A 24,492-nucleotide genomic window follows, 5' to 3' on the forward strand; every position below is an offset into this window, starting at 1 on the left:
AACATTTGTTCTTGCACCCCACTCCCCACCTGACTCCCTGGTAGTGGACTCTGCTAACCACAGAGAGCCCCTAGGGTTCCAGGATTCCTCCCTGAAAAATAGAGAAGCTAAATGCTTGGACCTCTATGGGAGGAAGGTCTAGTCAATGGGAGGGTTGCAATTAAGAATTGCTAACCAGCAGGCTCTGGTTAGTGGGTATACATCTAACATAGTCAGCGTCCTATCTAGGCTCTCTGAGATCGTGCCACCTGACGCCAAGCAGGACTTCACAGCCATGGTGGAGGAGAACAAACCGATTTCAAGGACAGTCCTGTAGGCAGCATTGGATGCTGTGGACACTACCACGAGGGTTATGACCTCTGGAATGGCAATGCGCAGGGGGGCTTGGTTGCAGGTTTCTGGCCTGCCTCATGAGGTCCAGCAGATGATCCAGGACCTCCCCTTTGATGGCCCTACCCTATGTTTAGGTAAGAGATAAGACTGCATAGTCTGAAATGCTCTAGGGCCTGCATACACCTGCCAATCAACGCAGGCATCTTAACCTCTGTCCTCAGCAAAGACAGTTTCTGCAGCTACAAAGGGACAGCAGTAGAAGGCAGAACAGGATGGGCAGGCGCCGTTCAGGCCAACAGCCTCAGGGCCCCCAGAAGGGCCCACAGGGGCCCAAGCCACAGTTTTGATGGCATGGTCAGGTGCATTGAATCAATTTCTCGCACTCCAGCATCCCCACAGTTTTTGTTCCACCTATCCCCTTTTACCACATGTGGTACAGCATCACCACAGACCGGTGGGTCCAGTGTACAGTAGAGAGGGGATATGCCATTCAGTTCCCTTCATACTCCGCTTCCCAACCTCCTTCCTTGTCCCACTTCAGGGGCCCCTTTCACGCGATCCTGTTACAGCAGAAATGGCAATCCCTCCTGGGTTTTGGGGCCATAGAAGTTCCTCCCAGGTTCAGGGGACAGGGGTTTTATTTCTGGTATTTCCTAACTGCGAAACCAAAGAGAGGCTTGAGACACATCCTGGACCTAAGAGGTCTCAACGAATTCATGAAAAAGATAAAGTTTCATATGATATCCCTGGGTCTAATACTCCCGATGCTGGAGCGGGGGGATTGGTTTGCAGCTTTCAACTTGCAGGATGTATATTTCAATCTACCTTCCTCACGGGAGGTTTCTCAGGTTCATGGCAGATGGAAACCATTATCAGTTCACAATCCTGCATTTTGGTCTGTCTGTGACCCCAAGGGCCTTCACCAAACGCATGGTGGTAGTAGCAGTGCTCCTACACAGGCAAGGGGTGCAGCCATTCCTGTACCTGGATGACTGGCTAGTCAAGGGTCGTTCCAGGGAGCAGGAGATTCAGCATGTACAGTTGATCCATCAGACCTTTGTAAGCTTTGGTCTCTTAATCAACGAGGCAAAGTCAGTGTTGTTTCCATCTTAGTCAACAGAGTTTGTAGGGGCACGACTGGACACCAGGTGTGCCAGGGCATTTCTGCCCGACGATAGGTTCTGGTCCATGGGAGCCACCATCTGAGACATCCTGCAGTTCCCACCATGATGGCCAGGTGCTACCTGCATTTGCTGGATCATATGGCAGCATTCTCCTTTGTGGTACAGCACAGCAGGTGAAGGATGCACCTTCTACAGCTATGGCTGTCATCAGTGTCTTGCCCTGTAAGAGAGAGTTCAGACTTGGTGGTTATGGTGCTGCCATGGACTTATTGACCCTGCACTGGTGGTCAGACAAGGAGTCGTCCTCACAGGAGTCCCCTTCCCCTCAGCAGCCCTCACTTTCCCTAGTGATGGATGCTTAGGAGCCAGGGTGGGGAGTGCACCTGGGTCAGCCGCAAACCCAGGCTCTTTAAATGTGAGGGAGCTCAGAGCCATCAGACTAGCATGTGTGACTTTCAAGGCCAGTCTAGTGGGGCATTGTGTCAGTCAGTACAGAGGACACGACAGCAATGTACTAGATCAACAAAGGGGTGCATGCTCCTCTCCACTGTGTCGAGGTCATGATGCTCTGGGATTTCTGCATACCACATAGCATCATGCTGCAGGCCCTTTACCTGCCAGGTGTGCACAATTCACTGGTGGACCAACTCAGCAGGTCCTTTATGGATCATGAGTGATCTCTCCACCTTGAGGTCGTTCATTCTATTTTCCCGAGGTGGGGGTATCCCCAGGTGAACCTGTTCACCTCCCACCTCAATGCGAAATGTGGGACGTTTTGCTCCTACTGCAATCAGAACCCAGGATCCTGGGCAGGTACCTTCAGTGTCCCCAGGTTGGGCAGGCTGATGTATGCGTTCCCTCCCATTCCGCTAGTTCACAGGGTCCTCCTCAAGATTTGCTTGGAAGGGGCATTGATCATCTTGGTGACACCGTCAGCGGCCTGTCAGCACTGGTACTCGGCCTTCCTGCACCTGTCAATCTGCAAGCTGATGATGTTGCCGATCTGTCCGGACTTGTTGAAGCAGCAAGAGGGAAGACTGCAACATCCCAGTCTCGGTCACTGAACCTCACAGCGTGGATGCTTCGTGGCTGAGGGACCGGGAGCTGGCCTGTTTGGATCCCACAAAGGAAGTATTGTTAAAAAGTAGAAAACCCTCCACAAGGGTGACTTATTTGGCTAAGGTGGAAAAGTTTTTTGGTGTGGGTGTCTCACAGAGCGCTATCTCCCTAGCAAACACCCATCCCGTTCATTTTTAGATTAACTATGGGGTCTGGTACAGGAGGGCTTGTCCCTCTCCTCGGTTAGGGTGCACTTAGCTGCTACCTCAGCCTTTCACCTGGGTCGTGGAACATCATCTGTGTTCTCAGACCCCATGGTCAAAAGGTTTCTGAAAGGTTTAGGAAGAATCAAGCCCCAGGTTTGGGCACTACTGCCCCCGTGGGATCTCACTTTGGTGTTAGACAAGCATATGGGGGCCCCCTTTGAACCTCTGGCTACCTGCTCCCTGCTGCTTCTGAGTTACAAAACAGCATTTTTGGAGGCAATCACCTCAGCCAGGAGGTATCTGAGTTGAGGGCACTTTCCATGGACCCCTTGTACGCAGTATTTCACAAGGATAAGGTTAGGCTGAGACCTCACCCGTGTTTTTGCCTAAGGTGGTCTCCGTGTTTCATGTTAACAAAGACATTTCCCTACCAGTATTTTATCCAAAGCCCCCTGCCTCCCCAAGGGAGCAATGTTTGCATACCTTGGACATTAGAAGAGCACTGGCCTTCTATCTGGATAGGATGAGGCTTTTTATAAGAACGCGGCAACTCTTTGTGGCAGTTGCTGATAGGATGAAGGGCCATCTAGTCTCCTCCCAGCGGATTTCCTCCTGGATAGTGACATGCATCAAGGAGTGTTACAAGCTCACGGGAGTTCCTGCCCCGCCACTTAGGGCGCACTCAACGAGAGCGTAGGCATCGTCTGTGGCGTATTCGGCACAGGCCTGTCTGGGACATCTGCAGGGCAGCCACCTGGTCCTCGATTCGTATGTTTACAGCACGTTACGCTTTGACGCAGCGTGCACGGGAAGACGCTGCAGTGGGCAGGGCTGTCCTGCAGTGCGTTAGGGGCTATGACCCCACCCCCTAGGCATCCACTTGTATTCACTCAACTTGGAGTGCACATGAGCAATCACTAGAAGAAGCGAGGACAGTTACCTGTTCTGTGTTCTTCAAGATGTGTTGCTCGTGTCCATTCCAAAACCCTCCCGCCTTCTCCCCTGTTGGAGTAGCCAGCACGAAGGAACTGAGGGGGGGAGAGGGCCGGGTGGGCATATATTGGTTGCCATATTGGCGCCACTCCAGGGGGGCACCACACCAACCCTATGGCTACTGGCTAGGGCAAAAAGCTTTTGGCGACTGGGTGTGCATGGGCGGCCATGAGCAACACACCTGGAAGAACCCCAATTACAGAAGACGTAACTCTTTTTTGTAATACCACTTTATAGCAAAGTAATGTATATGTAGGTTTCATGTAGTGCAGGACTATGGCAGAGTCTGTGGTGAATGAGAAACTTTATTAAAATGCAAGTGGTTTTAAAATAAAAAAGGAACAGGACAGCATGCCAGTTGGGGCAATGTCTAAACACCTTTCCCTCTACTTCCACTCCAAGCTCACCAAAGAACATTTAACCCAGTGTTTGAGCTAACTTGCGGCTTTATTGTTGTCCTAGCAAATAGCCTCTGAATTTTAAATACTCTCTAAGCAAAAGTTCCATCGGCTTTAAAAAAGCAACAACTGAGCTATAATTTTGGGGGATTCCTGTTAAAATCCTCCTGGTCCCTCTCCCGCTGCATTCTGCTGGAAGTTAGTAAGGATGTGAAGAACTTTACTTTTTAAAAGCACGTCCTTGTGTGTCTAAAGAGCGCCTGTGCTCCTCTTAACCCCTTGAAACCACATGGATCATGCTGGTGTGTAAAAAATTAAGCCCCCTGTATTCTATGCTCTCCATTTCTCCACCGTTTTCCCTCCCCGCACACACTTTTTTGTCCTCTCTGTGGATGCTTGTTTAGAAGAGTGGTTTTCAGCTGCACTGATGGTGAATTAATTTGTTTCTCATTTGTTTCCTCAACTGTCCTATGGACTAGGAGCAAGAGGGAAGATGACAGGAAAATTCAAAGCTCCCTTGTTTTCAGAAGCATGTCTCAATTTTAAGTGTTCATGGAGGGGAAGGAATTCTTCAAAGTGAAATATGTAACATAGCAGCAAAGGGGCACCAAGAATGTAGTTAGATTCATAAGAAACTGCTTTAGGTTCCTAGAGAGTTCCGAAAACAGACAGAAATCAGCACGTTTCCTCTGTGTGTAGCTTGACCCATAGCTGAAAAAAGAAAATAGTCTTCAGCAGACCCTAGAGAGCCTATGGGGGAAAAGAGTGGTAGAGAGGGGATGTGTAGGGGCAATTAATTTACTTGGTAGCACAGGAAGGTGCACCTCTTGAGTGCTACCATGAAAAACCAGTCTTTGCACAAAGCCCAGAAGCTGTGGTTGCTTTGTTTACCTTTTCGGAGGGAGAGATGAGTCGGGGTTTGTCAACATCCCTCTAGCAGAGGAAGAGATTTTTTTCTTTCTTTTGGGTGGGGACTGACACGAGCTGCTCTCAAAATTCAATGCTCCCAGGAAACAAACAAAACAAAAAGCAGTCAAGTAGCACTTTACAGACTAGCAAAATAGTTTATTAGGTGAGCTTTCGTGGGACAGACCCACTTCTTCAGACTTCTTCAGGTCTGAAGAAGTGGGTCTGTCCCACGAAAGCTCACCTAATAAACTATTTTGCTAGTCTTTAAAGTGCTACTTGACTGCTTTTTGTTTTGATAGTGTATAGACTAGCACGGCTTACTCTCTGTTACTAGGACACAACCAGTGTAACTTCCTCCACTGGCCGCTATTTGTATTTCCACAGGAACTCATCATGAACTTTACCTGGCTTTCCTAGACCCAGAGGCCAGGTTTTCCAAAGTAAATAGTGCTTGTGGCTGCTTGGCTTGAACCATGCCAAAATAGCTGGATTTTTCAGAGGGTGAAGGCTCTGTATTACTTAAAAGAACACACCCCTTTCAGATAGCTCAAGATAGATCTCTGAAATTTCTACAGCGTGAACCTCTCTACTCCTGAGCTGTCCTGTCTGGCATACTCTGTAATCCACTTACGGGTGTGGACAATTTTCCCGTAGTCCATGAGTTCCCAAACTGGGGTGTGTGCCCCTCTTGGGGTGCATGAAAAAATTCTGGGGGGGCATGAGGCAACTCAGCCTCCCCACATTCATCCCCCCTTACCCCAAGAAAGAGCCCACTCTCAACAAAGGACTCAGTTGGTTAACTACCAGCTGAGGCCTTCTTCCTTCAGCACGCATGGGTGCTGTGAGCTGCCCCTGCTGTTTTCACATGGGTGACCCTGCAGTCGCTATAAAAAGAAGGCAGCTGTGAAGAGCCACGTGGAGTTCCTTCCTGCAAACGTGAGTGAGTGAGGGTTGGGGGAAGGGGAAGGGATGGAGGAGAGGAGGATGTGGAGCTGGGGGTGTCTGGTGAAGGGGTGGGGTCTGGGGTAAGGGAGGGGGCTGGGATACCTGCCTTGGGAAGAGGGGAGGGGCTCTGGAAGCTGGCAGGGCTCGGGTGGTGGGCCTGCAGCTGGTGCGGCTTGGGCGGCAGGCCTGTGGTTGGCGGGGCTCGGCCCACGGCAGGCTCGTGGCTCAGGGCAACGAGCTTGCAGCTGGCAGGGCTTGGGCCGGCGGGCCCATGGCTGGTGAGGCTCGGGTGTCAGGTCTGTGGCTCAGGCAGATGGCTGGGACTCCAGCAGTGGGTCTACAGCTAGTGTATCTGGCCAGGGGTCTGGCGGCTTGGGGCTCTGGCAGCCGGCCCACGGGACTCGGGCCCATGGTGTGTGGGCCCGCGGGTCGGGCGGCTGGCTGGGGCTCATCATCTTTCTTGCTAAATTAATTTTGTTTCTGACACTAAATTACATTTTTATTAATTTTTGGGCCAATGAAAACTATTTGCTTATTTTTATTTTTAAATAACTTTTTATATCAGTTTTTGGTGTTTTTTTTTTAAACTGGGAATTAAATTATTTGTTAAAGGGGGATGGATAATGGTAAAGAAGGGGACAGGGCATGAGGGTTTCTCAAGCATCAAAAGAGGGGAGTGATGCCGAAAAGCTTGGGAACCTCTGGTGCAGTCCCATACAGTTTGTTCTCAGCCACCAGTGCTGACTCTGTGTTCTGTACAGTTATTTACCTGTAACTTACCCCGAACATCTTCGAAGAGCCCAGTAAGCAGTGGATGTGTTGACAATGTGCTAGAAAATAGTGACCTCCCGTCACCTGGCAAATTCATCTGCCACTGGTCAAGTCAGGAGGGTGCTAGATAAGACAGGTTCTACCTGTAATTGCTTTTGAAAATCCTTGCACCATTTTTTAAAAACTGTGTGATTTAATTACTCTCATTAGTGAGTGGATCTCAAAGCAGCCTTGCAGGTTTGCTGGAGGGCTGTATATTTTTCTTTAGGGCCCATCCCATAGACCTGTGAACTGCATCTCACACTCCTAATGCAGAATAGTAACAGAGAGAAAGCTGTGCTAGCCTATATACTATCAAAACAAAAAGCAGTCAAGTAGCACTTTAAAGACTAACAAAATAATTTATTAGGTGAGCTTTTGTGGGACAGACCCACTTCTTCAGACCATAGCCAGACCAGAACAGACTCAATATTTAAGGCACAGAAATTGTCAACCTTGATTCCTATTTTTTGTTCTCTGTGCCTTAAATATTGAGTCTGTTCTGGTCTGGCTATAGCCTGAAGAAGTGGGTCTGTCCCATGAAAGTTCACCTAATAAATTATTTTGTTAAAGTGCTACTTTTCCTCGGGCAGAGATTTCCTTGTCAGCTAAGGTCTTTTGAAGCAGGAGCAGGTACCCCTTGAGTTCTTATGAAGGGCTCTGGGGTGCAATGCAGTGATAACTGTAAAAATCCTTGTGGCCCTGGATTTGTTCCAAGAGCCTGACAATGATTCAGAGTAAACAGAGCAGCAGAAATGTCGCACTTTAAAGACTAACAAAATGATTTATTCAGAGATGAGCTTTCGTGGAAGAGACCCCTTCTTCAGATCCAATGATTCAACCTGTGAGCCAAGAAGCATTTGTCTCCTTGCGCCATACTCCTGTCTATATCCTCCAGCCCAGAGGATACAGTTTTCACCTGCACGTTTAAATAGCCGGTCACGGTGCTGTGCTCACGGAAAGCAGGTGATGCCGAGCATGGGGTGCCCATGCCCCCGGTTTGGTCAGATTCTAGCTACTAGTAGCAGAGATGTAGCCGAGTTAGTCTGTATCTTCAAAAACAACAAGAAGTCCTGTGGCATCTTTTAGACTAACAAACTTCTTGTTATTCTAGCGGTAGCCGTGTTAGCCTGCAGCTTCCAGAACAGCAAGAAGTCTTGTGGCACCTTGTAGACTAGCAGATATTCTGGAGCATCAGCTATCTGATGAAGCGGGTCTTTGCCCACCAAAGCTAATGCTCCAAAATCTGTTCGTCTACAAGGTGCCACAGGACTTCTTGTTGTTCTCGTTCCTGTTGATTTTTCTTATTTCAATACCTCCATTTACTTCTAGGCTCTATTTCTTGTTCCCTGCAGCAGGGGTCTGGGGGGGGGGGGAGGCTACTGCAATGTGAAGCCTGTGGGGGCCTCCCCCGCCCTTTCATTGGCCTCCCCACTTGCTTCCCTTCCCCACCCCTCTCCTCGCACATTTCATTGGCCTCCCCCGACTCTGCCTCCCCCACCCCCTGCGTGACCCTTTAAAGAACTTTGCCGGCCCTCCCCTGCTTCGGGTTGCGACATGAAGCAGCCGCTGATTGGTTAGAAGACCCCAAAGTTATAAGTTGATTGGCTGATGGAACCCCGCCCGAGGAAGGAACGGACTGCACCAGCTGCTGGGGGGAGGAAGGGGTGAGTGGCCGGCCCAAGGGGAGATCCCTGCGGAATGGGAGCGAGGTGGGGTTGAGCTGGGACATCTCCACGTATCGTCTGCTCGGGGGCCCTCCGCTGTGCATTAGCCGAGCGGGGGCGCGGGGTGGGTCCTCTCCAGGGACCTGCAGTCTCCCCCCCCCGGTGATGGTACAACCCGGCCGTGGGGTCCCGGGCTCGCCATGCGCTGCTGGAAGAGTCCGATCCGTCCCGCCGCCCGCTCGCGATGCTGCCCCGGCTGCCCGCGCTGCGGAGAGCGCTGCTGGGCTGCCCCCGCCCTGGGTGAGTGAGTGCGGGGCCTGCCGGGGAGCCCCCGTGCTGAGACTGGGGGGGTGTTCCCCGCGCGGGGCTGCGTCATCGCGCACGTTCCCCGGCCCCCGAGGGAATCCCCCCGCGGGCGGGGTGCAGACCCTCGGGAGCGCCCTAGGGCAGCCGCTGCTGCGGTCTTTCCTCTGGCTGCCTCGGCCATCCCCGGCTCTGATGTACCGCTGCGTGAACTGGCCGAAGGGGCAGCCCCCGTCCGACCTGCCTGGGAGCTGCCCCGCCCGCTTTCCCGCCGGGGCCCTGCCCGCCCCGTGGGTTGGGGGTCGGAGCTCCCTCGTGGCCCAGCGCGCTCCAGCCTGCCGGTGGGGAGGCTGCCTGCCAGGGCCTGCTGCTCTCTAACGCCCCGCAGCGGGGGTCTGAGTCCCTTCCCCTTTACGGCGGCGAGGGCAAGAGCCGGACTGGGTGACCTCTCGCGGCCCCCTCCAGTGCTGGGTTCAGTGAGAGTTGGGAGCAGCTGCTCAGGAGTCCCTGGGGCGGAGAGAATCTGCTGGGGGGACTCCGCGAGGCCAGGATTCTCCTCTGTCTCGCCTGCAGCTGCTTATCTCTGTTAGAGTTTCCTTGTTCGCACCTGCCCTCCACCCTGGCGTGTGCTCCCCTTATCTGCCCGACGCTGCTCCTGCTGCTCTGCTATCTCGGGGAGTGAAGGTTTAGACTTATCTCCACTTCCGGAGATAGGAACATAGCGGCAGGCAGAGATCTGCTTCCTAGGCAGGCAGATGCTGGCCAGGTCTAAATCAGTCCTTTTCCCTCGCCTGTTGCATTCAGATCCTGACACTGGCCGCACTCCCTGTGGTTTCTGTGCTGCCCTACACCGGTGGGGTGATGATCCACGCAGATTTGTGGCCCCTTTTGGGATTAAATGGGCTGTCTAGTCCCTGGCTTGTGCAGCATCTGTGCCTGGGCCACTGCTACGGAATATACTGCTTAGTGGCTGCTTTGGTGTCTTGCTGGTGGTGTCGTGTGTGTGTGTGTGTGTGTGTGTGTGTGTGTGTGTGTGTGTGTGTGTGTGTGTGTGTGTGTGTATATATGTAGTGTCACTGGAAGGCTGATACAAGGCCTGGTGTGCCTGTGGGACTCTGAGATTGCATTGCTATGGGGTGTGCTGTAACCCTGTTCCCTACGCAGTGTGTTTAAGTGGCATCTACAAGCACCAGAATTCAGGAGGGCAGGAGCGACCTTTTCCCCTGTCGGACAGAATTCCACTTGGTATCCTGCTCTACTGCTATCTGCCGTGTCTGTGCTGCATAGTTAACTCGGGCTTTCAGCTGGATTTTAGTTGAACTACCCTAGTGTCCACACAGGAAAATCACTGATTGAGATTTGGAGGTGTGGTATGCCTCAGTGAGTGGACCCATCTGTGGGTATGAGTTGGAATCCAGACTTGGCTTTTTAATGGGCTGGAACCCAGCTGCTTTGCAGCGAGCACAGAGGTGAAATCACTTGAGTGCTGTCAGTCCTCCAGTGCTTTCCCACAGTTCCCCCAGAAGAGAGACAAGGTCTCCAACGCTTGATGGAGTTGACTAGGAAAGAATCGTTGATCTCGGCACACAGACTCACAGGCTTTGCTCCCAGACAGGCCCATGTGAGTGCAGGACCAGGAAGGACATAGTCACATGGGCAGGGCTTTGTGGTGTGGATGCTTGCACCCATGCTGCGCTAATGCAAGCATTCAGATCCAGGTGCTAAATAGGAAAGTTAATGATGAAGCAATAGGGCTTGCAGCAAACTCTCGGTTTGGTGTGGGCAGGGAGCTGTTCTAGCCCTACAGGGTTGCTGCAAGTGGGGGGCACTCCAGGGTGACTCGAGCAGCTTCCATCTGCAGCATCCGGCCGGGGCGGATCACTCTGCTGGAGTGCTCCTTCCCACGGTGCACCCGGGCCTGATGGGGAACCAGGACTGCTCCAGCCTGGCTGGAGCATCCCTACCTGCAGTGCTCCCAGGCCAGGCTGCTGTGGACTGGGGCTGCTCTGGAATGCCTCTTGCCTGCAGCAGCACCGTGGGCAGGGATGCTGTAGCCAAGCTGGAGCAGCCCCATTCCCCGGTGCACCATGGGCAGGGGTACTACAGCCCAGACAGAGCTGCCCTGCTGGAGTTGCCTCTTCCCCCTTTCTCTCCTGTTCACTGATTAACCTACCATTCAAACAGTTAACTCATTAAACCTGATTTTTACAAAACCTATGTGCTTAGCACTAGGGAGCCTGTGCCATGTAGCCATAACCATTGTGTACTCTGTTCCCGTTCTGGGTGGGTGGGCAGAGTTCTGACCTTGATGGAATTGAACAAATATTGAAATTTTAGTTTTATAACATAAAAACCTGTATTAAAAACCAAAGGAATAAAACAGGGAACTTTTAACAACATGATGTGTGTGATGGTATCTTGGGTTTGATTACATCAGACCTAATGAATGCAAATCCCAAGTGACTGCTTTCCTCTTCTTCAAAAAAGATAGATGCGTTTGAATCCTGCTACAGTAAACTCTCATTTCTGGCCTTCTGTCATCTGGAACTCTCAAATAACTGGCATTTTAGTCATAAGGAAATTTTAGTTACGTTTTCCATAACTACAGTATAGTGACGGTAAAGACATAAAAAATACAGCAAATACACTGTACAATACTCCTGTTGTTGGTAGATAAAGTCCTCTGCATACATTGTTTGTTTGCTCCATAATGGCTAATCCTGTTTTTCTCTTGTGTAACTCATTGCTAGGTATACCTCTCTGTTATCCAGAGTATTTGAATATCTGGCAACCTCCTGGTCCTGGGAATGCCAGATATGAAAGAGTTTACTGTATTAAGGAGATCTCAGTATTTCCTTGCGCTGGGTCTGTTGTAGACATGGACAGCACAGAGAATCTTGTCAGTTCTCATGAGTTGTTGCTGAATTTTTATTGTCGTCTTGAACTTCCAGTTTCCTGCATTAAATACAGTAAACTCATGTGCTGATTACTGCCACTAATTTGTCTCTCTTGGCCTTTGCTTTCCACCTCTCCCCGAACCCGATCCTCGGTCAGTATCTTTCGTCTCACCAGTGCAAGAGTTCCTTTGTCCTCTTTGGCAGGTTTGTTTTCTTCTAACTGCCTCTGGGAAATACTGCTGAGGTGGAGAGTTGACTGCCAGGCTGGGCCTAGGAAGTTACAGAACCCAGGGTAATCTGCAGCTACCTGTTCAAGCATGCATTGTGCTGACTAAGCAACCCCTCATCCCTTGCACTTTAAGCATTTTCTAAAAGCCAGAGTTGCCCTCCCATGTGGAAGATGGTGCATTCTGCAGCAGAGAACCTCCTACCAAGTTAGTAATAAGTCAGATGGGAGAAAGCCCCCTGCTGAATTGTGGACCACTTCCTGCGTCCTTCTTCCCTTTTGGGAAGTCTCCTGTCTGAGGCCTTGTCTACAGGAGGAAGTTACGCTGGTTTAACTTTATTTTTTTTTCTGGCGGAAACTGTTCTCATGTCCACTTGCATTGTCGTCTTTTGGTTGATCTTGGGCCAGGGTCAGCAACCAAAATAGCAAGATGAGCCCCCCCCTTTTTTTTTTTTCTGAATTCAGTAAAAAAATCAATATTTCAAGATCTGGTCCTTAATGAAAAATGTCAAACCGTACATTTTGTAACCACTATTTTAAGAACAGCTTATACCCAACAATTTGTAATGTGATATGTGTTTACTTCAGGACTTTCATATTCGTTTACATTGAACATTTCATATTCATCTTACAAATTCTATTTCCTCACATTTTACGTGTGTGTTTGTACCATTGTCGTCTTGACTTTCACTCCCAAGCCCACTTTAACTATGCCAATTTTACTTCATGCTTAATCTCAGTTTTCTTAAAATGCATGTTGCCCTTCACAGCAGAAACACCACAAGCTTCATTTTCAAAATCAAGACTATATTAGCCAAACAATCAAAACACAGGTACAGTATCTTACCCACAAAGCACTGCTCATATCAAAGTGCAAGTTATCCAGTGTTTCGAGATCTCATATTGTTTGCTGTTTAGGTATGAGTTGTTCATTGTTGGACTTCGAGTGTCATTGTTTGTTTGAAAATAATCAGGGCTTTTTTTTTTTTTGCAATTACAGCATTGGGCATCAGAAAGAAGTCCTTAAAGAGCCATAGGTTGCAGACCCTTGACTTGGGGGGTCTTATGTGGGACTAGTTAAGCTGCACTGGATATGACTGACCTCAGTTCTGTTAGGAATTATACTGATGAAACGTTTGTGTGGGCACAGCGTAATGACATTATTATGATTAGTCCTCCTGTTGGTATCCCATGGCCCATGCCTGGGCTGGCCTGCCTGGTTTTTGTGCGCACTCTGCTGTTACAGGAGTACCCAGACAGTGTGTCCTATGCCTGTTCAGATACCTCAGGCATTTTCCCAAATGTCTGTCTCTCCAGGCTGGTGCAGGTTGAGAGGGATAATGGCCTAGTGCAAGGGTCAGCAACCACTGGCACAGATGCCAAGAGTGGTATGTAAGCCAGTTTTCATCGGCATGTGAGGCAAGAGCTCTGCCCCGCCCCTCGTCCCCCCTGCAGCCTGGAGTTTGCTCAGAGAAAGGCTGCCTGTGGATTAACAAAAGACCAGGTAAAGCCACCAACCATCACCTGAAGGGTAACGCTCTGCATCTTCAGTTATGTCTTAATGAAGCTGTTGTAAGTAGGACTATTAGTAGCTTTAAAAAGTATCACCCGCACTTAGACCATACAGAGAGGTCAAAAGATCAAATTTCGGCACTCTGCCTCGGGTAAGTTGCTGTCTCCTGTTTTACGGTTTTCTTGTTCTTTAGAATGGTCTTTCTCTTTTCTGTTGTGTTAACCTTCTTGTGTTGTGTGGGTCTAACTTGGCAGTGAAGCTGACTACACACAAAGTGCCAAATCTACATAGTAAACGAACTGGAAAGAGAAGGCATTTATTGTTGGCTGCAGTGCACTGGCCCCCTTTGTGCTAGGTGCTGTACAATCCCAGAACAGGAACAGAAACATCTCCCAGTTTCTTTCAGCTTGTTGCTCCTTGGAGCAAAACTGCATTCCAGGGGAAATGTGATCTTTCAGATGTCTGTCTGTCTGATCTGGCCTGTATTGCTGGCAATAGTGAGTGAACTTCAGCAGCTGCAACTGCCTGGATGCCTGTGTCATTTCCCTGGCCAGGAACATGGCACTAGAGAGATAATGAAGACCACTGTGATTTTCTCAATCTCTCTCTCTCTCTCTCTCTTTTCCTCCCAGGCTGCGATGGCAACACCGGTCAGCTGTGGAGGTGACCAACGAGCCCATTCTGGAGTTCAAGCAGGGCAGTCCGGAACGAGCAGCTCTTCAGAAGGTATTTTCCAGAGCTGCTTGGTGCAGCCAAGAAACTGGGCTCTTTCCCACGCATGTGATCTTTAGCTGAAGGAGTAGGACAACCGGCCCAGTCCCTCTCTTTGGTGGAAGCCTTTTGCCTGTCCAGCCCTTGTTACTCCTCCCTTAACACTTCAGATGGCCCCCATAATAGGGGGCTGTTATCAACATGGACCGAACTTTGTACTGAAGAAAGCCAAGGGTCCCTTTCCCTGGGACACGAGCAGAGTTCTGGTCTGGCAGACAGGTTCGAGAGGGACACTGCCATGTCCCTTTGGCAGAGTCATACGTAGGTCCATTAGGTCAGCGTTTCTCAACTGGGGCACGAGGGGGGATACATCGAGGTCTTCCGGGGGTGCATCAGCTCATCTAGATATTCGCCTCCTTTTACAACAGTCTCCAGAAAAAAAACACTAGTAAGGTCCGTACAGTCTAAAAGTTCATTCAGACCATGACTTGTTTCTACTGGTTCATACACCTTACACTGAAATGTAAATATAGTAGTTCTGTTCCCATTCATTTGTTTGATCATGAGATGGTAGAAAGCCAGCAAGGTTTCAGTCGTTGTCATCTGTGATGTTCTTGCATGTTTGTGTAAGTAGGTCACTTTCAAGTGAGGTTTGACTTGGTGGGAAACAAATCTGACTCCTGAAAAGTTGCAGTCATCTGGAAAGGATGAATGGCACTTGTTTCAAGACCTAAATAATAAATACCCTTGGGGGTATGTGAGAGAAGTCTGGGGGTACTTATTATTTAGGTCTTGAAACAAAGATGTTTTTTTAAATAAAAGCTGAGAAATGCTGCATTATCTTACCTGGTTTAAGTGTGTATTGGGGCGGGAGGCAGATCAGAACAGTGGCTGGCTGGGTCCCTGTTCCATCTTGGGGGGCTGCCTTCCATTTGGCAGAGCAGGAGCTGTCAGTCTCACTGGTGCGTTTTTGTTCGGACTCCTCCGTTAGGCACTGAACGACCTGAAGGGTAAGACCGAGGCCATCCCATGTGTGGTGGGGGGAGAAGAGGTGTGGACAGCCGATGTCAGGTACCAGCTGTCGGTGAGTCCTGGGGGGAGTGCCTGGTTGCTTTATTCCCTTCCTGGCAGACATTCCCCTCCTTGGGGATTGCTCCGGCTCATTCAAGTTTTCCTCTTCTGGGGTGCGGCTTTACCTAGGGTCCTTGTTAAGCAGTGCCTTGTGGTAACATGATGGTTTGCTGAAATAGGGGCACTTTCCCTGAGATGATCTTTTGGGAAGTCCCTCATGGCATTTGCCAGACTGGCTGACCCATAGTCCTGAGTCCTGTCTCCAAGAGTGGCCAGTGCCAGCTGCAGAGGAAGATGTAGGAAAGTTGCCTTAGGCAGATGGCAGGTCATGTTGAAAGCACAGAAGAAAAGGATGCAATACTAGACATAACTACTGCCGTGACTAGACTGAGCAATAACAAGGGAAAGACCAAGAAAATGAGGATCAACCAGTCCAACACCAGCGCCATCACTTTGGGAGGGGATAACCTGGAAGATGTGGAGCAGCTCACCTACCTGGGGAGTATTATGGGCTTAGATGGAGGAACAGACAAAGATATCAGTGCCAGGATAGGGAAAGCAACAGCTGCATTCAAGACTCTCCATTCCATATGGAATTCAAAAAATGAAACTGCAGATCTTCAACACAGATATGAAGTGTGCGCTCCTGTATGGATGCGAGAACTGGTGTACTAAAAAGTCTTCAAATCACAAGCTAGAGACATTCAGAAACTGATGCCTGAGGTACATCCTTCCCATCAAATGGCAAGGCTTCGTCACAAATAAGGAGCTTCAGAATAGATCAGGGCAAGAACCACTTGGCGTCAAATCAAGAGAAGAAGGTGGGGCTGGCCAGGTCACACTCTCAGAAAACCATCGTCCAGCACAGTCCGTCAAGCTCTCACATGGAACTTGCAAGGCAAACACAAAAGGGAAAGGCCTTGGACAACATGGTGAAGATCTACTGAGATGGAAGGATAAAAACTGGGGTACTTCTGGGGTCAGCTCGAAGTTTTGTCCAGAGTGAAGTGGGGGAGACTTGTATGTATCCTGTGCTCCATGGGGAGTATAAAAATATAAGTCAAGTCACATTGGTCTCCCCTGACCTCTGTGCTGCCTCAGGAGAAGCCAGCCTTACTGGTATCTGAAAGCTGCTCCTGTGAGTTACAGTATAAGTTGTGTCCTTGAACAACTTAGGGATGGGCACTGCCTATCCTCTTTGAGTAGCTAGACCAGGACTGGGCACAGGATTTGGTTTCTGTCTACACAAGCAAAACCAAAGTACCTTGCACGAGTGTCCCCATCATGGACCATTCACGCTGGACTCAGGTGTCTGGGTGAAACCAGCAGAAGTTGCTGGAATTTTGGGGTCTGGGTCCTGCTTCAGTGATCCACATTTGGGGCACGCCCATGCAGTGTTTTGTTCAATGGAAGTTGCTTTGGAGCAGGGTTGAGGGATGGATGCACACAGACGCCTTCTGTCCCTGCTTTGACCCCCTGTCCCTCCGTATGACAGGCTGTTCTCAGTAGTGCGGATGGAAGAACAAGGAGCAGTGGTCTCAAGCTCTAGAGGGGGAGGTGTAGGTTGGATATCAGGAAAAACTATTTCCCCAGGAGGGTGGTGAAGCACTGGCATGTGTTACCTAGAGGGGTGGTGGAATCTCCATCTCTAGAGGTTTTTAAGTCCTGGCTGGGATGATTTAGTTGGGGTTGATCCTGCTTTAGGCAGGGGGCTGGACTCGATGGCTGCTTGAGGTCCCTTCCAGCCGTAGGATTCTATGTGAATGGCTGACTGCTCTGTATGCAGAGGTGTTGTGGGGGGCAGGCAGAGGGGGTGTGTGGGGTGCGCGGGGCTCTTTACAGCATTACTCACCCCAGGCTCGCTTCCTTTCAGCCGTTCAATCACTCGCACAAGGTGGCCAAGTACTGCTATGCGGACAAGGTGAGTCTGCCCCGCAGTCATGCCCAGGCCTGTCTCCCAGCATCTCTCCTGCAGGGGGCAGGCAATGGACTCCGGAGAAACCGAGCTGTCCTTTGGTTGTGACAGGTTAAACCTGGAATGGTTCTCAGGTGCCTCGAGGTACACAGGGACGCTTACCCTCTGCTTTAACAGGGCTGTGCCTCTGGCTCGCCTGCTGTGGGTAAGAGCAGCACTCAGCTGCTCAGCTTTAAGCAGTGTAACCTAGGCAAGTGCCATGCGGCATATCTCGGCAGTCGCTGGGCTCGCACCCGGCACGCATCCAGCCGCACCTCTCTCAAGAGTCAGCCCTCCTGCTCCGTGCTAGCGCTGCTGGGGCACCGGCAGGGGCTTGGCGGCTGAAAATGTATGTGGAGTGAACGCTGGGGCTGGGTGGAGTCCTGTTCCCTAGGGGGCTTGTTGTGTGAAGTCAGGGAGGCAACTCTTCCGTCAGAGCTGGCATTGAATCGGTGCCCCAACTAAATGAGTTGTAAAACACAGGCCTGCATTTGGGACCAGTCCCACCCTGGTTGCTGTGTAAGCAGAAGGCAGGTTTCTCTAATGGTTTCAGGTGGACATGATACTCTTCTGTGTTTCTTGCACTAAATAGCTGTATGGTATCGGACACCTGCTGCCTTCCCCGTCGGTGGTTGCATTACCCTGAGGCTGAAGGACCCTGATATTTATTCCTTCCCGATCTCCCACTGGGATTGTGTCACTTGAGGGGTCCATGCAACGTGCTTTGAGGCCTCTATCAGAGCACACAGCAGGAGCCGTTCTTTAGTGCTGTAATCATTAGCAGAGAACCTGGGAAATCCTCTGGAGTCTGACCTGTGGCCTGAGAGGGGCTTGAGCCCTTGGCGTTCAGAGTGCTGGCATAATTCCAGGCTCATCACTTCAGGTTTCAGCAGAGTCTTGGGGTTTTGTTGCAAAGGCGTCTGCAGCAGCCTTGGGCGGGGCTGGTTCCTCAACGCCAATGTTTACCGATCTGAGCCAGGGGGCTGCCGTGAGCCCACAGGAGGGCCTGGGAGCCTGAGATTCTGAGGAGCCCAGATCTGTCGTGCTTCCCTCTTCCAATGCTCAGGACTTGATTAACAAAGCAATCCACGCGGCCTTGGCGGTGCGCAAGGAGTGGGACCTGAAACCCATCCAGGACAGGGCACAGATCTTCTTCAAGGCGGCCGACCTGCTGAGTGGGCCGAAGCGAGCGGAAGTGCTGGCCAAAACCATGATTGGGCAGGTAAGGCTGCAGGTGGAGTGGTCCACCTGCTGGGACAAACCATGATCATGGACTCGAGGGGGAGGTGTCAGGAGGAGCTGCTGGGCCAAATCTGGATGGTCGGGGGAGGCGATACAAATATGAGACACAACTGTGGCTGGGTGGGAGCACAGGGTAGCCTGACGTCCTCCGTTGCTGCTGTCCCTGTGCGCCCGTCAGCTTCTGCTGGGGGCCATTGGCTGGCTGCTTTGTAGCCCCCAGGGAGCTGTGGGGGGATCTTGTTAATGGAACGGCTGCATGGAAGATCTCTGCCTTGTCCCATGTAAGAGGAGGTGGGTTTTGATGCCAGGTGCAGGGAGAAGCGGCTGTGGAGTGGGATGGACATACCCAGGCAGCCTGAGATGAGCAGCTGATTGGGCTCAGGCAGTGCTTTCCGTGCCACATAAGGGTCAGCAAAGCTTCCCTGGCCAGCCCGGGTGAGGCAGTGGGTGACATAAGGAATGTCTGGCTAAAGGGAAGGGGCTGTGTTGGCTTGGGTGGATCAGGAGCGGCTGGTGAGAGCCATGATTGAGGGGTGGGGGGTTTGGTTTGGTTCTAGCAGGAGCCTGTTTCCCCTGCAGTGAAGGGGCTGTCAGAGTCCTGCAGGGCATTGGGGGACTGATGCACCTGCTCAGGAGCACGGATGGGGTCTTCAAACCAAGGAGCCGCCCTCCCCAAGGCAAGAGTAGCATCCTCACCAGCACCCGGCTGGAGAAGAGGCCCCTTGTTCTGGTCTCTAACATAAGTCTGTTGAGATTTGTGTTGACCCAGTGAGGAAAGCAGATCCCAGGGCCCGCTGCTGAGTGCTCCCAGCCCTTGAAATGGGCTCACTTGAGTGCAGCAGGTTGAGGGGTGAGGTGGGGGGACAGATGGGTCGCTAGGGTAGCTGGGCCCCCACACACACTAGCGGACGATGACACCCTACCAAACCCACCCCGAGTCTGAGAGTCAGGCTTCCTTACTGCTTGCTGCTGCTGCTCATCACCCTTCCTGTGCAAGCTGGGGGCTGAGGCAGCACACCTCAGCGGAGCTTGAAAGAAGCCAAGCCCTTGTGTCCATCAGTCCTTGGGAAGCAGCCAGCGGTGAGGGCATTTAGGGCAGGGGTGGGCCACGATTTTTGATGGGGGAGGGGGACATGACAAGAGTGTGGTTAGTGTTCAAGGGCTGAACTTTTCTGTGGAGGGGGCTTGGGGCCAGGGCTGGAGGCTGGGGGCAGAGGGGAGCTCTGCGTAAGGGACTGGGGTGCGAGGTAGGGTGTGGGATCTGAGAGGGAGTTTGGCAGAAGTGGGGGCTTGTGGCCTGAGGTGGGGGACTGGGGTGCCGGAGAGGATTCTGGCCCGGGCAAGGGGTGTAGGAGGGGGTGCGGGGTTCGGGAGGGAGTTGGGGTGCAGTGCCAGAAGCAAGCTGTGGCTGGGAGACGCTTAGCTAAGCCTCTCGGGGCCAGCAGCACTCTTGAGCAGGCTTCCCTGCCTGCCAGCAGCCCCAGCCCAAAGGCCATGCTCCAAGGCTCTCAGCTCTCCTGCCCCTGCCAGGGCTTTGAATGCTGCCTCACCTCCAGCAGATCTCTCAACTCCTTCTGGGTGATTTCTGGCCAATGGGAGCTGAGAGATTTTGCTGGGGGTGAGGGGCAGCACCTGAAGCACCACCCCAAACAGCTGCGGGCCGGAATACAAGGGTTGGGGGGCCAGTTCTGGCCCATGGGCTGTATCCTTCCCCCCCTCCTCCTCCCGGGTCAGGTGTGGCTGATCTCTCCTATTCGCCTTTCAGGGCAAAACAGTCATCCAGGCAGAAATCGACACTGCTGCAGAGCTGATCGATTTCTTTCGATTCAACGCTAAGTACGCCCTGGAGCTGGAGAGCTGTCAGCCCATCAGCGTGCCCATCAGCACCAACAGCATGGTCTACCGGGGGCTGGAGGTGAGGCGAAGGGTGGGGTGGGTTGGGTACATCCGAGGTGGGGCTGTGAGAATCTCTGCTCAGGCCAGATGCTCTGCATCTGGGGACATGCTGAGCTCTCCCTGGGTCCCAGGAGCCCCAGTGGGAAGCTTTTCTGCACCTCTTGGGGAGTGCATATTCCATGATGTAAATTCTCCCTTTTCCCTCCCCTGCTAGGGCTTTGTGGCAGCTGTTTCACCCTTTAACTTCACTGCGATTGGTGGGAACTTGGCAGGAACTCCGGCTTTGATGGTGAGTACAGAGGAGGGTGTGTGGGTTTTCTTTTAGCATTGCTGGGGTTCATGGTTAAGCGGCTCTTTGCTCAGTGGAGTGTCCATGTGTTCTAGGGCCACGAATAGCTGAGCAGCCAACCCTCCGCAGTCAGTAGAGAAATGTGCTTTACTGGAAGGCTCTGGCTGCAATTTTAAACACCCCCGTACTACAAAATGCAAACATCAAGGTGCTGAGCTGGCACCCCCACCATTCCTGTATCCTGTTGCTGACATTACCAGCGGCTCCATGGGAGTGGGTAGGAAATGGTGTGATGGATAATTGTGGTATTAGCTGCCTGTGGGGGAAGCCTCTTCCTGTTCCCTGTCAGTTAGTGACTGCCTTGTGCTGTGAAGGAGGAGGGTTTATATGCATTTAAGTTTTATTTGACCTCTCTGTTTGGAGAATAGATTGCATTAAATATTCTCTCCCTCCAACACCTGCCGAACAAAAAATCATGCTAAGATCCAGCCCTCAGTGACATATTGTGGCTGTGAGTTCCACTGGCTAGCTATGCTTTGTGCAAAAATATATTTAAATCTGTTTTAAATCGTAACAGAGAGGTGGCTGTGTTAGTCTGTATTCCAGCAAAACAAATCACCAGTCCTGTAGTACTTTAAAGAGTAACAAAATAATTTATTAGGTGATGATCTGAGGAGGTGGGTCTGTCTCAGGAAAGCTCATCACCTAATAAATCATCTTGTTAGTCTTTAAAGTGCTACAGGACTGCTGCTTTGTTCTGTTTTCAATGGGTTGCCCTTGACTGCCCCTTTGTTCTTTTTATGATTAGGGGAAAAAGTGTTATAGAAGTTGAGAGGTCATAGAGTCCAGTCCCCTGCCCTCATGGCAGTACCCGTCACCCTCTGGCCTTTTTTTTTTTTTTTCAAATCTGATCTTGAAAGCCCCCTCAGGGATTGAACTCGCAATCCTGGGTTTACCACTGAGTTGTTCCCTAGAAGGGAAGTCAGAGTGCCCAGCTTAGCCTGTGTATTCCTGGTGAGGCTGGAGTAGAGACGTAGCACTGTGTTCTTGCTGAATATTGCCCATGGAAAGGTTGGGGGAAGTACTCTGCACCCTAATCAGCGTCTGCTGTAGAGCATTGGTTGCATTAGGAGGCTGTGAAATTTACTTGCTAATGAGGCTGCTGATTTCACAGTTGCGCCATGTTACAGGGGCGCTTGCGTCCAGTCAGGCCGAAACGACGGGTTTTGTGTGAGCAGCGCACCAAAGTGCAGAAAGCTGGTACTTGGGAGGCTCATCACGAGTCCTGCTTTGCGCAGTGGGCTGGGGCGGGAGGAGGGATGTACCAGGGTTGTGCTTTCAGCTAGTTTGTGAGGGATAGAGGGAGGGGCCAGAGCAATAAAATGGCCGCAACTCTGTGAAGGTGGGCGGGTGTGGAATTCCAGCCTGGCTTGGCAGCTCTGCTGTAGCCTCTTGGAGATCTTTAAAAAAGAAAGGGAGGGGGAAGAGAAGGATTAATTTCTAGAATTCAGATCTTCACTCACATTCTCTCCTTCACTGAGGTCTGCTGGACACAAGATTGACAGAGAGCAAGGCATACCTCCCTGATTCCTCCTGGGGCATTTGCCTATGCTCCTGTCTATCAGTGTACATTAGAGCAGCTTAGGGGCTGCTCTAGTTTGTCAGCTGTGAATTGGTGAGGCACAGATGCGCTTTACATGCGCTTTGGGAGTGAGAGGGTGTTTCATTGTAGGTGCCAGCTAGGCCACTTTTTGCCACCTGAGAGCTCCCTTATGCTGGATAATTCTCTGCTTGTCTGTTGAGGTCAGATTTCACCACTTCCTGCTGGTTGGCCTGGTCCATATAGGTGGAGAGATTCTGGACCAACAGTTAAGGTGTCTCTGAATGAAATTAACTAAGCTCTACCCTGCACTAGACTAGCAAGTGTCTGTGTTGAGTTAACTCAGATTCCCCATCAAACCCAGCCAAAGAAGTCTAAGCCTAAAGAGCAATCAACCAGTGCTTTTGGTTGCTTCCAAGTTGAAATGCCCCCTAGTTTGTTGCTAAGCATCTGCCCTATGAAAATCTTCAGTGTGTCTCCTAGGCCAGGCACCTTCAAACTGAGTTCTGCTGTTGATCTTGGGGAGGGTGAAAATTTAGGCCCCCTGCACACACTGCATTACCCCACCTCCTTTGCAGTTCAAGTAAAACGTCCCAATAGAAGCTGCCAAGACTTTCTGGCTGGCTTTCATGGATGTAAATGGTGGTAATTGTATTGGCTGTTTAAACGGCTGTGTTCAGCCCTGATGCTGCAAGCTTTAAATGTCATTTTGCTTTGGTACAATGCAACCACGCCTGCAAAAGTGCAAATGGCCATGACTGCTTAATGAAGTCCTGCTGTTGGTGGCAAAGGGGTGTCTCTGATAATGGGGCGTGTCAGTTGCCATGGTGAATGATAGTACAGGCGTGTTGGGTTTATCAATACAGGGAAATTAACCAGCATGGCTATAGGGAATCACTGTTCTGTGGTAGGTAGCCCAGTCCATTTCCCTTTGTAGACAAGGCTTAAGATTCTCGGTTTGCTGAGTATATAGGTGAGGTGCTCACCAGACACTAATTACCAAGATTTTCCTTATTGATTTAAAGACTAGAGAACCCGTTGCAGCTCCGCTTTCAAGTGGAAGTTAGGCTGGAAGAAACTTGTAGACAGAAACTTACTGTAACACACATCCAGAGTTTATCATCACAACGCAAAGAAGCTGTTGCTTGGAGAAATTAGAAAACGGTGTTCACAAAATGTCATGATAGACTACATTCTGAGTCTTCTCTGGTAGGCAGTGGTAAGCAGCTGTTGTCTGGGTTGCCAACATGGGAAGCAGCAATATAGAGTTGTCCATTTGTGAATCTGGGTCGTGTAGCTAGACACTGGCTCTCTGTAGTGTCTACCCTGAGCTTCGTTGATGGTCATGGCAAATGCAAACTGGACTGGGAGTTGACGTCTCTGCTACGCAATGGAAAGATATTGTCGGTAGGTTGGAGCGTGATGTGTGGAACAAGTGCAATGCTGTTTTGTTCCGGCAATAGCTGCCTCCAGGAGCTGTCCATTCACCACCTAGTTCACCAAGAGACAGGTGCAGCTGCAAAGACCATCATGTGGTGCTAAGTTCCATAGCAGTGCGATCATCTTCCCTGATTTAAGACCTAGGGTGGTCTAGAACACTGAAGAATTTGATAGAATACTTCGGAGCTTTATAGAATTTCAGAGTTTTCCAGAATCTGGTGGGGAGAATGTGGTAGAACCTCACCAGGATGGACGCAGCAAAAATATTATATATGATGATAAGGCCACAGATGTATTGCAGTGGGTGTTACAGCTCAATCAGGTGGACCAAGTCTGGTTCTGTGCTGGCAACTTTGGCTCAAGAAGAAGTCAGGGTAATGCAGATAGGAGAGTGGGGCGACGGGGAGAAAATTGCCTCTGATCTTGGAGAGAATGAGGTGTTTATAATCCCGGAAGTGGAGCAAGAACAGGAAGGGACAGATGAGGCTTTGTATTCTGTGTATGTACAGGGCCTGATACCTGGTCTAGGACTGGAGCTCCGTGGGTGCTACAGCTACCCAAATTGCACATTTTGTCTTGCAGGGTTTAGCTTGGCAATGACAGCAGGGATTCTTGCTCCTGTCCTAGGAAACCTCTTGGTATTACTAGCAGTGGGATGAGGAGGTGGTTGGGAGTTTGCAGAGTAAATATTAGACTGCAAGATCTGGGCAGCGTCACATGTAGGCCCTGCCTGCCGCTGGAGTGCAGCTGCCTCTGGGGCAGAGCATGACAGCTGTTCAACAGGGCACATGGCAGCTGGAGCCCAAGTAGAAGCACAGGGCGGGATTCAGAGAGGCAAATAGAAATTGGACCCAGACACCAGGAGCAATGTTTTTAATCTTCTGAAAAGTGCCGTGGCATCTTTAA

The 24,492-nt window shown here is 50.8% G+C and overlaps 1 protein-coding gene across 1 annotated transcript in view; it reads left to right on the forward strand.

The window, feature by feature from the left end:
• Nucleotides 1–8,620: 8,620 nt before the first annotated feature.
• ALDH4A1 (aldehyde dehydrogenase 4 family member A1) overlaps nucleotides 8,621–24,492 on the forward strand; it is a 30,585-nt gene continuing 14,713 nt past the window's right edge. The window contains exons 1-7 of the mRNA XM_074975717.1: nucleotides 8,621–8,744; nucleotides 14,016–14,109; nucleotides 15,086–15,178; nucleotides 17,039–17,086; nucleotides 18,186–18,341; nucleotides 20,127–20,276; nucleotides 20,472–20,546. Of these exons, the coding sequence (XP_074831818.1) occupies nucleotides 8,689–8,744; nucleotides 14,016–14,109; nucleotides 15,086–15,178; nucleotides 17,039–17,086; nucleotides 18,186–18,341; nucleotides 20,127–20,276; nucleotides 20,472–20,546 (672 nt within the window). The 5' untranslated portion in view covers nucleotides 8,621–8,688. The remainder of the gene's footprint in view (nucleotides 8,745–14,015; nucleotides 14,110–15,085; nucleotides 15,179–17,038; nucleotides 17,087–18,185; nucleotides 18,342–20,126; nucleotides 20,277–20,471; nucleotides 20,547–24,492) is intronic.

The sequence above is a fragment of the Carettochelys insculpta genome, chromosome 23, assembly GCF_033958435.1.
Source record: "Carettochelys insculpta isolate YL-2023 chromosome 23, ASM3395843v1, whole genome shotgun sequence".
NCBI classification, from domain to species: Eukaryota; Metazoa; Chordata; order Testudines; family Carettochelyidae; genus Carettochelys; species Carettochelys insculpta.